General features: G+C 47.6%; 1 protein-coding gene across 1 annotated transcript in view; it reads right to left on the bottom strand.

Annotated features, from left to right (window-relative positions):
* Positions 1–2,910: 2,910 nt before the first annotated feature.
* Positions 2,911–16,054, bottom strand: part of TSPOAP1 (TSPO associated protein 1) — an 864,237-nt gene continuing 851,093 nt past the window's right edge. The window contains exon 23 of the mRNA XM_030186055.1: positions 2,911–4,985. Within this exon, the coding sequence (XP_030041915.1) occupies positions 4,770–4,985 (216 nt within the window). The 3' untranslated portion in view covers positions 2,911–4,769. The remainder of the gene's footprint in view (positions 4,986–16,054) is intronic.

Raw genomic sequence — 16,054 nt, 5'->3', positions numbered from 1 at the left:
ACGGGTTACGGGACCCGAGGCAACATGGCTTTACCAAAGGAAAATCCTGCCAAACGAATCTTATTGACTTCTTTGACTGGGTGACCAAAGAACTGGATGAGGGACGTGTGCTAGATGTAATCTACTTGGACTTCAGCAAAGCCTTTGATAAGGTCCCCCACAAAAGACTCGTGAATAAGCTGAAAGGATTGAACTTGGGACTGAAAGTGGTGACCTGGGTAAGAAACTGGTTGACTGACAGATGGCAGAGGGTGGTGGTAAATGGAATTTGTTCACGAGGAAAGGAAGTTGAGCAGTGGAGTTCCTCAGGGGTCGGTGCTGGGGCCTATTCTTTTTAATATATTTGTGGGAGATATTGCTGAAGGGTTTGGAAGGAAAGGTGTGCCTTTTTGCGGATGACACGAAAATAGCCAATACAGTGGATACCTTGGAGGGAGTAGAAACGATGAGAAAGGATCTCCGAACCTTAGAAGAATGGTTGAGGGTCTGGCAGTTAAAATTTAATATTTCTGTGCTCCTTATATTATATATATATATATATATATATAATTTTTTAATACGCAGTGCTCAGTGTTTGTTGTTGTGCTAAATTACCATTAGTGCGGTAACAGTTTACAGCCCAACAACCCTCTATCATCATAGCACTTTGCCTTCCTTCCTGCCTAGCTCTTATAGAGTCAAAGTCACCTTGTTTACACTTTGAAGGTTACAAGTATAACACTTATCTGTTCGGCGTGTTCAATCCAGTGCTGGGTTTTTGACGGGCTGTTGCTGCTTACACCCTTGTGTTAGTGGTTAAACGTGCTTAACAATTTACGTTCCATCGTTATTCCCAACGTGGGGCCACGTTTCACCTTGACTGTGTTCTCAAGGGAACTTATCTATAAAGCGGGAGCAAAACAGTGTCAAGCTCCTCCCTGCTCTCAGGTTTCAGAGAGCACTTGGGGTGTAGAAACCCAAAAGAGAGATACCTGATAGGAGGGGAGAGATTAGTGAGCTTGACTCAGGAGACCTTGGGGTGTTGGTGTCTGAGGAACTGAAGGTGAAGAAACAATGCGACAAGGTGATGCCCATGGCCAGAAGGATGCTACAGAGGGGCATAACCAGCAGAAGAAAGGAGATGTTGATGCCCCTCTACAAGTCGTTGGTGAGGCCCCACTTGGAGTATTGTGTTCAGTTTTGGAGGCTGTATCTTGCTAAAGATGTAAAAAGACTGGAAGCGGTGCAAAGAAAAGCTACAAAAATGGTATGGGATTAAACCGTACGAGGAGAGACGTGCTGACCTGGACATGTATACGTTGGAGGAAAGGAGAAACAGGGGTGACGTGATACAGACATTCAAATATTTGAAAGGTATTAATCTGCAAATTAACCTTTTTCGAAGACGGGAAGGCGGTAGAACTAGAGGACATGAATTGAGGTGGGGGGGGAGGGGGCAAACTGGTGATAACTAGTAATAACTCTTCCTCTCTACGATTCCCTAATGTGTCTGCACACAAGAACCTTATTCTACCACAACATTACTGTATTTGTTCATACCGGAATTGGCGAACGCTTTTACGGTACTATGTAAGTGACATTGAGCCTGCAAATAGGTGGGAAAATGTGGGATACAAATGTGACAAACAATTAAATAAATAATTAAACTCAGGACAGGAAGTACTTTTTCACAGAGAGGGTGGTGGATATGTGGAATGCCCTCCCGCTGGAGGTGGTGGAGATGAAAACGGTAATGGAATTCAAACATGCATGGGATAAACACAAAGGAATCTGGTTTAGAAGGAATGGTTCCGTGGAATCTTAGTGGAGATTGGGTGGCGACGTCAGTAATTGGGAAACAAAACGGGAGCTGGGCAGACTTCTACTGTCTACGCCCTGATCGTGACTGAATAGATACGGATGGGCTGGAATGTAAATTTTAAGGGGCTTCGATGTTAGCTTCAGAAATTAGTACAAGAACAGTACTGGGCAGACTTCTACGGTCTGTGCCCTGAGAAAGGCAAGGAAAATCAAACTCGGGTATACATATAAAGTATCACATACCATGTAAAATGAGTTTATCTTGTTGGGCAGACTGGATGGACCGTACAGGTCTTTATCTGCTGTCATTTACTATGTTACTGTGTTCCTGTGAAAGAAGACAGGATGTCCGTAGCGTATGCTGAAAAGGAAAAACTAAGAAGTACAAGTCAAGCATGTCAAGCACAAGGCAGGAAGGGCGCTCTCAGTCCTGATTGGTCAACTAAAATCCAATTGAATTCAAGCTGGGAGAGTGTGTCCAGGCAGGCAGCCCACAGAGGATGCTACCAGTGTGTCTGCATTATCCTGCCCCATGGAGAATTAGCCTCAGATATTCAATGTCAGACCATGCTGTTGTGGCGCTTTTCACAAAATGGATGCCATGAACTCTGGCAGCAGTATCATGATACTAGCAAATACCTTGAGATTGCTGCAGTTAGGCTGGAGCTAGAGATTGAACAGGAAGTTTTCTCAGTAGCTGGGAGTAATCAAAGTTTTTAAAATGCTGTACCTTGGGTTTCATTTACCAGTTCAGTATAGAACTGTCAGAAGCACAAAGACTACAAGTCTTATACTGTATAGGTCATGTGCCCAAACTTTCACAATTCTCACATTTGTACAGAAAGATACTTAGCAGTTGAAAGCAGCAAACAGCACTACAATGTAAGATTATATTTCTGCTTCAAAGGAGATCAATTCTCAACATTTTATTAGAAGAAAATGTAACAAATGTTCTGTAAAAATATATTTTTTATTGTTATAAAATATATTCAAAAAAGGCAAAACAAAAATGTATTGAAACACCTGTGAATTTCACCTTTTAGTGACCCAAACCAATCTAGTTTTATCTCCTATACTAAATCAGCATTAACAAAACAAACATTTAAATAAAACATGCAAAATAATCTGTGACATAAAGAGAATCAAATGCTCATTTAAAAACCCTGTGTTAGAAAACTTAACATATTTAAAAAGTGATATACTCTTAAACGTAAAGAACTTTTTTAAAATATGAAAATAGCTTTAAGCTCTCATTTCCATATTAATGTACATACTTGGGATCCAGTTTTTCCAGTGTTCACCTTTGAATGAGACACACGCAATTATCAAACAATTCATACTATATGCAATGTAAAATATTTAAATAAAAGAAGGCAGGTACCATTTATTGTCTATATACATTCACGGAACAAGATTTCATTTTATGAACTACTACTAAACATTCAACTGCACTGCAGCAACCTTGGCTATACTTAGTGCTAATGAACTAGTATTTTCAAATGGGAGAGTGGTTTGGTATGAATTCTTTATTTTAGGCATTCCTTGCAAAACCAAGATGAAAAATACCATGCTTTTAGTCCAGCATAGTTGCTAATGTATAGAAAGTATTTACAACATTCTCAGTGCTTAGTTGAAACAGTCAAAAGGATTTCCAGATGAACCCAATGCATAAATTCTCATCTATACATTGAAATAGCATTAAAACATTTTCAAACAAGAACATATTCCAATAAATTTACTAACCAAACCTTTCTGTCCAAAAGATTTGGAGCACAGGGACTGAGTAAACTTTGAATCCTGGCTTCAAGACTTCAAGAGTCACCAACTTTGTTCTTTACTCCTTGAACTTTTCATCAGACAGCTGAGGGCTGGGGAGGGGGGGGGGGGTTCTGTTGAGAAGATGCCTAGCCTGATCCCAAACACTCTGCAATTGACTATTATTATTATTATTAGCACTTGTATAGCGCTACCAGACGCACGCAGCTAACTCATTAACAAACTTAACCTCAGTCGCCAAGGTACTCAATATATACAAATTTTCTAGATGATCTTCTTAAAATTATACCTGCAAAGTAAACCTTCAAACGTTATTCATCACCACAAAACTCATTTAAGTCGCTTTGATAAAAAAGGAGACCCTTATTTTGTAGGGTGTCTTTTACAAAGGCGTGGTAATGTTTTTAGCGTGCGCTAAACACTAGAGACGCCCATAGGAATATATGGGAATCTCTAGCATATATCGCATGAGTACACTAAAAATGCTAAAGCGCCTTTTTAAAAGGCCCACTTAGTTTGCTAGTGTTGTTCTGTCATTTTCAGTTTATTAGCTCATTTTACTTGTTTGAATAGCTTTTTTTGTAAACGCTCTTTTCTGCATATTCAGTATGAGGTTCAAGGTATTTTTGTTCTAGTGATCACTGTGAAATGATCTTAACTAAATTTTCTGATATCAAATACAGATAATACACTCTCACCTTCATATTCTGTATCTGAACAGGAAATGAGTTTGCAGTTAAAAATAAAAAATATTTACGATTCTTTTTCTTCTACTGTCTGTTATTTCATTTCTGAGGCAAACTCAGTGTTCAATTTTTTTTGAATACTCCACCTACTTACAAATTTATGTAAATGAGGGTGTTGCTCTGCAAATCCCCATTTAAGCATCTCAGTGATACATTGTATGCAGCTACAGAACAGATTTAAGGGAGCAGTGACAACAAAGATACACACAATTTATTTTAAAACAAGCTTAAAAGCATAAGAAATAAGGTAATGTTTTTTTGCCTTAATTTATGACTAGATCACAAAGACACAGAGTGAAGAATCAGGCAACCTAATATTTTAAAGGGACTCCCTAGTACTCTGTCTTAACACTAAACTACTAATAATCAAAACCTTCTCTTTCCTCATTCTAAGCACTATTTTAAGATACCTCAATTACTGCCAAAGTTTCTGTAGATTTTAAGATTTTACTCCTTTTTGCTGGAGCCCAGCTTTTTAAAGAGCTTTTTTCCTTTGAAGAAGAACCCTTTCTTCATTGTAGTATGATTAGCCATGTCAACAACAGTCTTTGGTCTTTCTGATGGTTGTACTACTTTCAGATCCTGGGAAGATGACAGAAGACATGGTTCATCAGACAAGTTGGGAGATGATTCATTCAGGTCGCTGGAATGCATAAATCTTAGCTAAACAGGAAAAGGAAATATAAAAAGAAAAACAGGAACAGTGAGCTATATAGAAAAATGTTAAAATGCATGTCATATAAGAACAAAAATAATTAAAGTGTTTATGGACTTCATTTTTTTTCAGTTTAAAATATGTATAACATGGTAATGTGGTGATGCGTAATTTCTACAGTATTTCCAAAAAACTGCATTTCTTTCAGTTGCTGGCACTGGTTAAATGCATGCAATGCATACTACTGTTTAGGTGATGATTCCTACAGCTGAGTAGAGAGTAAGTGCAAAAGACTTGCTTTAAAAATCCTAAACTGAAGTAAAACAACTGTCTCATAGTAAAACCTGAAAGAAGACTTTTTGATATTATTAAAAGATAGAATACATTTAGTTTATCCTCCACGAGTGTCATACAGGGATAGATAAGTATGCGCTACTGGAGTTTTGGCAGAGTTAGTGCGCCCCGGTAGATGTGTTTTCCCTACTAGGGGGATGTAAGGGGAAGTGGGGGGCATGCATCCGGAAGAATCCTTTCATAGCTGCTCTAGGGAAGGCATGGAAATGGTGGAGGGTGGTGATAGGGGAGACTGGGAAGGGGTACCCCTTTTTCTCATTAGAGGATAATCCAGCATTCTAGCGGGAATGGGGAGGAGTAAGTTTGAATTATTGACGGCTGGGGGTGCAAATATATAGGGCAGCTGACAGAGCTGGGGGGTCAGGCATTCCCTACTTTCGAACAAATGTGGAATACGTGGAAAATAGAATATAAACAATTTTTTTTAGTTCTTACAGGTGAGAGACTATAAGCTGACAAGAGTGGCAGGTTCCGAGATACGGTTCACAACCCTAGACAAGGTGTTTTTGCTGCAGCAGGGGAACCTGAACGAGTTATCTCAATAGACTCAACATATAATGGAACAGAGGAAAACCCCAGCAATGGCCAAATTAGCAGAAGGGTGGAGTATGATATTGGGAGAAAGGATAACACAGGAGAGACTGGGGGAGGATTTTGAAAACCTCTCCAAGATCACCCCTAATGCAACATTGCAAGATATACAATACCGTATACTACACAGGGTATATATCATGCGGCAGCGAGGGAAATAAATGGGGCTATGGGAAGAGGAAGAGTGCATGAGGTGCCACGGGGAAAAGGGCACATTTGTCCATACCTTTATGGAATGCCCATCTCTAGCAGAACTATGGGCCCACTCCTTGGAGGTGATGGAAAAAGTAATTGGGAAACCGTTTGAGTGGTCCTTTGGGGTCTTGTTATTGGGAGAGATGACGCGCCTGCGGGAGGAAAGATTGTCGGAGGTGCAGGGAAGGTTTGTCCTCTCGGCATCCCTATTGGTCAAGAAGTGTATATTGCAGTTCTGGGAAGAGCTGCTGCCACCGCCAAATCAGGCCTGCCATTTTCTAATGAAAGAAATGGCTGCATGGATAGAGTTGCAGTATGGGCTTATGCCAACAAGCAGACACAAGGCATATTGGGGACTTTGGCAAACCTATATGCGGTTATATGAAGGGGAGGGTTCTCTCCTGGGGCCTCAATAATGAAAGCTGGGCTAACTACAGTGGTGCACCGGGGGGGGGGGGGGGGGGGGGGGAGGGAAGGAACAGGGGGAAAAATGGGGAATGGAACATGGCAATTACACTGTGAACAGAGATGATGTAGGGCACTCTTTTGGTTACCGGTTTATGGTGAACAAGGTGAACATTGTTTTGTAATTCACTATCCTGCTTATTTTTAAAGAGAAAAACGCCTATATTTCGACCCAAATCAGGAGATGGGCGTCTTTCTCCCGTGGGCGCCCAAATCGGTATAATCGAAAGCCGATTTTGGGCATTTCCAACTGCAATCCGTCGCAGAAACAGGTAAAGTTGACGGGGCGTGTCGGAGGCGTGGTCAAGGCGGGACTTGGGCGTGGTTATCAGCTGAGGAGAGATGGGCGTCTTTAGCTGATAATCGAAAAAAAAAAAAAAAAGGCGTTTTTACCGCGATTTTGAGTCACTTTTTTGGGACCCTTTTTTTTCATGAACAAGTCCCCAAAAAGTGCCCCAACTGCTCAGATGACCACTGGAGGGAATCGGGGATGACCTCCTCGGACTCCCCCAGTGATCACTAACCCCCTCCCACCAAAAAAAACCCCACTTTAAAAACTTTTTTTCTAACCTCTATGCCAGCCTCAAATGCTGTACCCACCTCCATGACAGCAGAATGTGTTCTATCCTGTGACAGCCTTTCCCTGGTTCTGATGTGGCTCTCGGGTGAGTGTGACACCTTTTCTGTTATGTGGGTGTAGGGTATTGGGCTCCATGATTCCACTAGCTTGTGGCAAATGCTCACGATGTTGGTAGTTGGTAGGCTGTACTCCCATGGTGTTTTTCCCCCTGCTAACTGGGTCAGAGTGTGTCCAGTTTTGTTTCCGGCAGTCCATGAGGTAGTGGACATTTTTGTAAGCCAGTTTTAGATCCCTTTCATGTGTTAGCCACGTTACAGAACCTAGTACTTACCTTAAATGTTGCTGAAAGAGGGCATTGTATAGCATTCTGCCAGCTCTGACCTACTGCACATTTCAGTACTAGGGAGACTCGTTGCCAGTGGGGCACAACCTCTGATCTGCAGTTAACTGTGAGTAAGCGTGCTTATTCCAATAAAGGACGTTTTCGGAGAGATTAGTCTTCAGGTGTCAACTGGTGTGCCAAAGTTATACAGCAGCAACAAGTCCTAGAGGCCTGCGTGTATCCAGGTCCCTGGAGCACTTTTAGTGGGTACCGCAGTGCACGTCAGGCAGGTGGACCCAGGCCCATCCCCCCCACCACCTGTAACACTTGTGCTGGTAAATGGGAGCCCTCCAAAACCCACTGTACCCACATGTAGGTGCCCCCTTCACCCCTAAGAGCTATGGCAGTGTTATACATTTGTGGGTAGTGGGTTTTGGGGAAGGGGGGTTGGGTGCTCAGCACCCGTGGTAAGGGAGCTATGCATGTTGGAGCTTTTTCTGAAGTCCACCGCACTGACCTCTAGGGTGCCCAGTTGGTATCCTGGCATATCAGGGGGGCCAGTGTACTACGAATCCTGGCCCCTCCCATGACCAAATGGCTCGGATTAGGACGTTTTTGAGCTGGGCATTTTTAGTTTCCATTATCGCTAAAAAAAAAAAAAAAAAAAAGCCCAGCTAAGAAATGAACAAATCCATGGCATTTGGTCCACACAAACCGTATTATCGAAAAAAAAGATAGACGTCCATTTTTTTTCGAAAATACGGTCTGTCCCGCCTCTTCACGTACCCGTTTTCGGACAAAGACGCCCATGGAGATAGGCGTTCGCATTCGATTATGCCCCTCTATGTGAGTTTTGTTATGGTCAGGTTATTATATGCTCTGTACCATCCCTTAATAAAGATATTAAAAAAAACATTTAGTTTATCTCATATTTCAATCACTTTTTTTTTCATTTCAGTTTGTGTTGCAGAACTGTATTAATATGGACTGGATGGACCGTACAGTGAATGATACATACCTGTAGCAGGTGTTCTCCGAGGACAGCAGGCTGATTGTTCTCACGACTGGGTGACGTCCGCGGCAGCCCCCACCAACCGGAAAAGGCTTCGCTGGACGGTCGGCACGCAGGGCACGCCCACCGCGCATGCGCGGCCGTCTTCCCGCCCGTGCGCGACCGCTCCCGCCAGTTGAATGACAAGCAATAAAATATGAAACACAACTCCAAAGGGGAGGAGGGAGGGTAGGTGAGAACAATCAGCCTGCTGTCCTCGGAGAACACCTGCTACAGGTATGTATCATTCACTTTCTCCGAGGACAAGCAGGCTGCTTGTTCTCACGACTGGGGTATCCCTAGCTTTCAGGCTCACTCAAAACAAGAACCCAGGTCAATTGAACCTCGCAACGGCGAGGGTACAACAGAAATTGACCTACGAAGAACAACTAACTGAGAGTGCAGCCTGACCAGAATAAATTCGGGTCCTGGAGGGTGGAGTTGGATTTACACCCCAAACAGATTCTGCAGCACCGACTGCCCGAACCGACTGTCGCGTCGGGTATCCTGCTGGAGGCAGTAATGTGATGTGAATGTGTGGACAGATGACCACGTCGCAGCCTTGCAAATCTCTTCAATAGTGGCTGACTTCAAGTGGGCCACTGACGCTGCCATGGCTCTGACACTATGAGCCGTGACATGACCCTCAAGAGCCAGCCCAGCCTGGGCGTAAGTGAAGGAAATGCAATCTGCTAGCCAATTGGAGATGGTGCGTTTCCCGACAGCGACCCCTAGCCTGTTAGGGTCGAAAGAAACAAACAATTGGGCGGACTGTCTGTGGGGCCGTGTCCGCTCCAAGTAGAAGGCCAATGCTCTCTTGCAGTCCAATGTATGCAACTGACGTTCAGCAGGGCGGGTATGCGGCCTGGGGAAGAATGTTGGCAAGACAATTGACTGGTTAAGATGGAACTCCGACACCACCTTCGGCAGGAACTTTGGGTGGGTGCGGAGCACTACTCTGTTGTGATGAAATTTGGTATACGGAGCATGAGCTACCAGGGCTTGAAGCTCACTGACCCTACGAGCTGAAGTAACTGCCACCAAGAAAATGACCTTCCAGGTCAAGTACTTCAGATGGCAGGAATTCAGTGGCTCAAAAGGTTTCATCAGCTGGGTGAGGACGACGTTGAGATCCCATGACACTGCAGGAGGCTTGACAGGGGGCCTTGACAAAAGCAAGCCTCTCATGAATCGAACGACTAAAGGCTCTCCAGAGATGGCTTTACCTTCCACACGATAATGGTAAGCACTAATCGCACTAAGGTGATTCCTTACTGAGTTGGTCTTGAGGCCAGACTCTGATAAGTGTAGAAGGTATTCAAGCAGGTTCTGTGCAGGGCAAGAACGAGGTTCTAGGGCCTTGCTCTCACACCAAACGACAAACCTCCTCCACTTGAAAAAGTAACTCTTTTTAGTGGAATCCTTCCTAGAGGCAAGCAAGACCCGGGAGACACCCTCAGACAGACCCAATGCAGCGAAGTCTACGCCCTCTACATCCAGGCCGTGAGAGCCAGGGATTGAAGGTTGGGATGCAGCAACGCTCCGTCGTTCTGCGAAATGAGAGTCGGAAAACACTCCAATCTCCACGGTTCTTCTGAGGACAACTCCAGAAGAAGAGGGAACCAGATCTGACGGGGCCAAAAGGGCGCTATCAGAATCATGGTGCCGCGGTCTTGCTTGAGCTTCAGTAAGGTCTTCCCCACCAAAGGTATGGGAGGATAAGCATACAGGAGGCCGGTCCCCCAATGAAGGAGAAAGGCATCTGACGCTAGCCTGCCGTGTGTCTGAAGTCTGGAACAGAACAGAGGCAGCTTGTGGTTGGTCTGAGAGGCGAAAAGATCCACCGAGGGGGTGCCCCACTCTCGGAAGATCTTGCGTACCACTCTGGAATGGAGCGACCACTCGTGCGGTTGCATGACTCTGCTCAGTCTGTCGGCCAGACTGTTGTTTACGCCTGCCAGGTACGTGGCTTGGAGGAGCATGCCGAACCGGCACGCCCAACGCCACATCCCGACGGCTTCCTGACACAGGGGGCGAGATCCGGTGCCCCCCTGCTTGTTGACGTAATACATTGCAACCTGATTGTCTGTCCGAATTTGGATAATTTGGTAGGACAGCCGATCTCTGAAAGCCTTCAGTGCGTTCCAGATCGCTCGGAGCTCCAGGAGGTTGATCTGCAGATCCTTTTCCTGGAGGGACCACAGACCCTGGGTGTGAAGCCCATCGACATGAGCTCCCCACCCCAGGCGAGATGCATCCGTCGTCAGCACTTTCGTGGGCTGAGGAATTTGGAATGGACGTCCCAGGGTCAGATTGGTCCGAATGGTCCACCAGAGCAGTGAAGTGCGGCAACTGGTGGAGAGGAGGATGACATCTTCTAGATTCCCAGTGGCTTGGAACCACTGGGAAGCTAGGGTCCATTGAGCAGATCTCATGTGAAGACGAGCCATGGGAGTCACATGAACTGTGGAGGCCATATGACCCAGAAGTCTCAACATCTGCCGAGCTGTGACCTGCTGAGACGCTCTGGTCTGCGAAGCCAGGGCCAGGAGATTGGTGGCCCTCGCTTCGGGAAGGTAGGCCTGAGCCGTCTGGGCATTCAGCAGAGCTCCTATGAATTCCAGAGACTGTGTTGGCTGGAGATGGGACTTTGGGTAATTTATCACAAACCCCAGCAGCTCCAGAAGTCGAGTAGTGCACTGCATAGACCGGAGGGCTCCCGCCTCCGAGGTGTTCTGGACCAGCCAATCGTCGAGATATGGGAACACGTGCACTCCCAGCTTGCGTAGGTAGGCCGCTACCACCACGAGGCACTTGGTAAACACTCGTGGGGCAGAGGCGAGCCCAAAGGGCAGCACACAATACTGAAAGTGCCGTGCGCCCAGGCGGAATCTGAGATACTGTCTGTGAGCTGGCAGTATCGGTATGTGAGTATATGCGTCCTTTAAATCCAGGGAACATAGCCAGTCGTTTTTCTGAATCATTGGCAGAAGGGTGCCCAAGGAAAGCATCCTGAACTTTTCTTTGACCAGGAATTTGTTCAGGCCTCTCAGGTCTAGGATGGGACGCATCCCCCCTGTTTTCTTTTCCACAAGGAAGTACCTGGAATAGAATCCCTGCCCTTCCTGCCCGGGTGGTACGGGCTCGACCGCATTGGCGCTGAGAAGGGCGGAGAGTTCCTCTGCAAGTACCTGCTTGTGATGGGAGCTGAAAGATTGAGCTCCCGGAGGACAATTTGGAGGCAGGGAGGCCAAATTCAGGGCGTATCCGCACCGCACTATTTGGAGAACCCACTGGTCGGAGGTTATGAGAGGCCACCTTTGGTGAAAAAAACTTAACCTCCCCCCGACCGGCAGATCGTCCGGTACGGACACTTTGAGGGCGGCTATGTTCCCGAGGATCCAGTCAAAAGCCCGTCCCCGGCTTTTGCTGTGGAGGCGCAAGGGGCTGCTTAGGCGCACGCTGTTGACGAGAACGAGCGCGCTGGGGCTGTCCCTGTGCCTGGCGAGGCCTTCGGGCCGGCTGGTTGTACCTACGCTTTGCAAAAGAATAGGGCGCAGCCTGCCGGGCCCGGGAAAAACGTCCACCTGCTGAGGTGGATGCTGAAGGCGCCCGGTGGGAGAGCTTGTCGAGGGCGGTTTCCCGCTGATGCAGTTGGTCCACCAGCTGCTCGACCTTCTCACCAAAAATGTTATCCCCCCGGCAAGGGACGTCGGCCAGTCTCTGCTGGGTGCGGTTGTCCAGGTCAGAGGCACGCAGCCATGAGAGCCTGCGCATCACTATACCTTGGGCCGCAGCATGAGATGCCACGTCACAGGTGTCATAGATACCCCTGGACAGGAACTTTCTGCACGCCTTCAGCTGCCTGACCACCTCCTGATAAGGCCTGGACTGCTCCGGCGGGAGCTTATCGACCAGGTCCGCCAGTTGTTGCACATTAGTCCGCATGTGGATGCTCATATAGAGCAGGTATGACTGGATGCGGGTCACGAGCATGGAGGATTGGTAGGCCTTCCTCCCAAACGAGTCCAGAGTGCGAGACTCCCGCCCCGGGGGCGCCGAGGCGGTATCCCTCGAACTCCGTGCCCTCTTGAGAGCAGAATCCACGACCGCCGAGTCATGGGGCAGTTGGGGCCGCATTAACTCTGGGTCAGAGTGGATCCTGTACTGGGACTCTGCTTTCTTGGGAATGGTGGGGTTAGTTAACGGTCGCACCCAGTTCCGAAGCAGTGTCTCCTTGAGGATATTGTGCAGCGGCACCGTGGAGGACTCTCTAGGTGGTGATGGATAGTCGAGGACCTCGAGCATCTCGGCCCTCGGCTCTTCCACAGAGACCACGGGAAAGGGAATGCTAATAGACATATCCCGCACAAAGGAGGCAAAGGAGAGACTCTCAGGAGGTGAGAGCTTCCTCTCCGGTGAAGGCGTGGGGTCCGAGGGAAGGCCCGTAGACTCCTCTGAGGAGAAATATCTAGGGTCCTCCTCTTCCCCCCACGAGGCCTCATCCTCGGTATCGGACATAAGCTCATGTAGCTGAGTCCTGAACCGGGCCCGGCTCGACGTTGAGGCACCGAGGTCTCGGTGTCGTCGAGCGGTGGACTCCCGCGTCGGCGGGGACGGAGCTCCCTCCATCGACGGGGACTCCACCTGCGTGGCGGTCGAGACCGGCGCCGCAAGCGGCGGCGGTGTCGACAGCCCCGGTGCCGGGCTAGAGCTCGCCGGCGCCACAGACATCGGCGCCGGGGGTGCAGCCTGGCGCATCAGCCCTTCCAGGATCCCCGGAAGGATGGCTCTGAGGCACTCGTCCAGGCCCGCTGCCGGGAAAGGCGATGGGGCCGGTAGGGGTGTCGTGCCAGAAGCTGATGGGGGCCAGGAGACGGCACCGAGGTGCCGGAACCCTGACGCGTCGGTACCTCCACAACCGACGGGGACCTCTCCTCTCGGCGATGACGCTTCGGCGTCGCCTCCTCTCCGATGTCCGGATGCACCGAGGGCGACCAGTGACGACGCTTCTTGTCCTTCTTTCGATGCGCGTCACCGGCGCCGGGAGGTATGGAGGAGGAGGAGGACGATCCCCCTCGGTCTCGAGGAGCCGGGTCAGACAGGGTTCGGTCCCGTGGACCACGGGCTGAGGGAGTGACCGGGGCCGACTGCCCACGCGGCCGCTCACCTCCACCCTCGCCGGCGGACTGGCGGGCCGACGGGACCTGTTCTCCTGGGGTCGATGCCATCGGTGCCGATGTCTCGGGCATCGATACCGGTACTGAAGGACCGGGCGTCGATACCGATGCCGTCGAGGTCGACGTCGAGGGGCCGGCGCAAGTTCCAAAAAGACGGTCCCGCAGAACTTGCCTCGCAACTTGAGTCCGTTTCCGGAGACCGAGACACAGGGAACACGACTTGATATTGTGCTCCGGCCCGAGGCACTGGAGGCACCAAGCGTGGGTGTCGGTCTGCGAGATCGGCCGGCCGCAGCGACCACACTTTTTAAATCCACTCGGGACCTTCGAGGACATCGATGGAAAAATCGCGTCGGCGAAGTCAAAGTCGTCAATGGTGGCGAAAATCACACCTCGAAAAAGGAAACGACCGTGCGGCCACTAGGCCGCAACGCGGCGTCCCCGCTGGAAGCGAGGGAAAAAGGGAGCGCGTGCTCCACACGCACAGGTTTTTTTTTTTTTTTTTTTTGAAAAAGAAAAAGGAAACCGGCGGTAACCAAAACTAAATAGAAAAAATAACGATCCGCGTAAACGCGATCGACTTTCCGGCGGCTGAAAGCAGAGAGAGCGGCAAAGCACGACTCTCTCCAGACGCGGAAAAAAAGGAACTGGCGGGAGCGGTCGCGCACGGGCGGGAAGACGGCCGCGCATGCGCGGTGGGCGTGCCCTGCGTGCCGACCGTCCCGCGAAGCCTTTTCCGGTTGGTGGGGGCTGCCGCGGACGTCACCCAGTCGTGAGAACAAGCAGCCTGCTTGTCCTCGGAGAAAGATCTTTATCTGCAGTCATTTACTATGTTACAATGTAATATATATGTGGTTTTTTCTCACCTTCCCTTACATTACCACAGAAATAACTGTGAGGTTACACACAATGGACCTTCCTTTTTTTTAGGCCTAACTGACAATGCAACAGTTAACAGCAGACTTCTGTTGTGAAGTAGCTGCTTGCTGTAACTACATCCAAATTTATCAGAGCTGCCTGCATTTTAATAATTGATTCGGTTTGTATTTTTTTTAGTGGCAAAATAAAAGCTACTTTTTCACCTTCCTGTATTAAAAGCTAAGATCTTTCAGAAAGATATGGACTAGAAAAATGAAAACTAGCAGTTTATTTTTTAAACTTTAATATTCGTATCTACAAATGAATATTTAACAAGTTAAAAAAAACACAGTTTAAAAGGAGAGAAAAGTTGCTTACTGCAACAGTATTCGCCGAGAAAATCAGGATGACATGATAGCCACATGGATGATGTAATCAGTGGCACCAACACTGGAACACCTCTGAAAAGCTATAGGTTAGTGCAGTGGGCTGAGAACCAACTGGGTTCAATTCCCACTGCAGCTTCTTGTAACCTTGGGCAAGTCACTTACCCCTCCATTGTCCTAGGCACAATACTTAGACTGTGAACCCACTAGGAAGTACCTGCATATAGTAATTGTAAACTGCGTTGATTGTACCATAGAATGGCGGTATATCAAATCCCATTACCCAAAGAACAATTTAGAAAGTTTTTCAAAGCAGGCATGGGAATTTAATCTGTTGCTGTTATGAAGGGCCTCCTTAGTGTTGTATATTAGCTAAAAGAAGTCAACTCCAATAGGAAAAGGACAAGTTTCTATAGCTTTTAATCTTGCTGTCCTCAGGTAACATCTGTTATACTTGATCATGGTCTTTCTTTGTTGTTTCCGGGACATAGACTATAGAAGTCCGCCCAAATCTGTCCTTATATTCCAACTACTGGAGTAGCCATCAATGACACAGTTTGATAAAGCAATCAAATTCAGCTAGAAACTCACTTTTCTCCTTTAAATCTAAATATTCCCAAGAGTTATAGCAGTTTCATCAAGGTAAATGAACCATTTCTAAGACTAACCTGCCTATAATCGAAAGAGAAAAACGCCTATACTGCGACCCAACTCGGGAGATGGGCGTCTTTCTCCCGTGGGCGCCCAAATCGGTATAATCGAAAGCCGATTTTGGGCGTTTCCAACTGCAATCCGTCGCGCAAACGGGTAAAGTTGGCGGGGGCGTGTCGGAGGCGTGGTGAAGGTAGAACTGGGGTGTGGTTATCGGCAGAGGAGAGATGGGCGTCTTTAGCTGTTAATCGGAAAAAAAAAAAAAAGGCGTTTTTACCGCAATTTTGGGTCACTTTTTTTCACGAACAGGTCTCAAAAAAGTGTCCCCAACTGACCAGATGACCACTGGAGGAATCGGGGATGACCTCCCTGGACTCCCCAGTGGTCACTAACCCCCTCCCACCAAAAAAACCCCACTTTAGAAACTTTTTTCCAGCCTGTATG

Source organism: Microcaecilia unicolor, chromosome 13 (assembly GCF_901765095.1).
Source record: "Microcaecilia unicolor chromosome 13, aMicUni1.1, whole genome shotgun sequence".
Lineage (NCBI taxonomy): Eukaryota > Metazoa > Chordata > Amphibia > Gymnophiona > Siphonopidae > Microcaecilia > Microcaecilia unicolor.
This window is presented reverse-complemented; position numbering and strand designations above follow the sequence as displayed.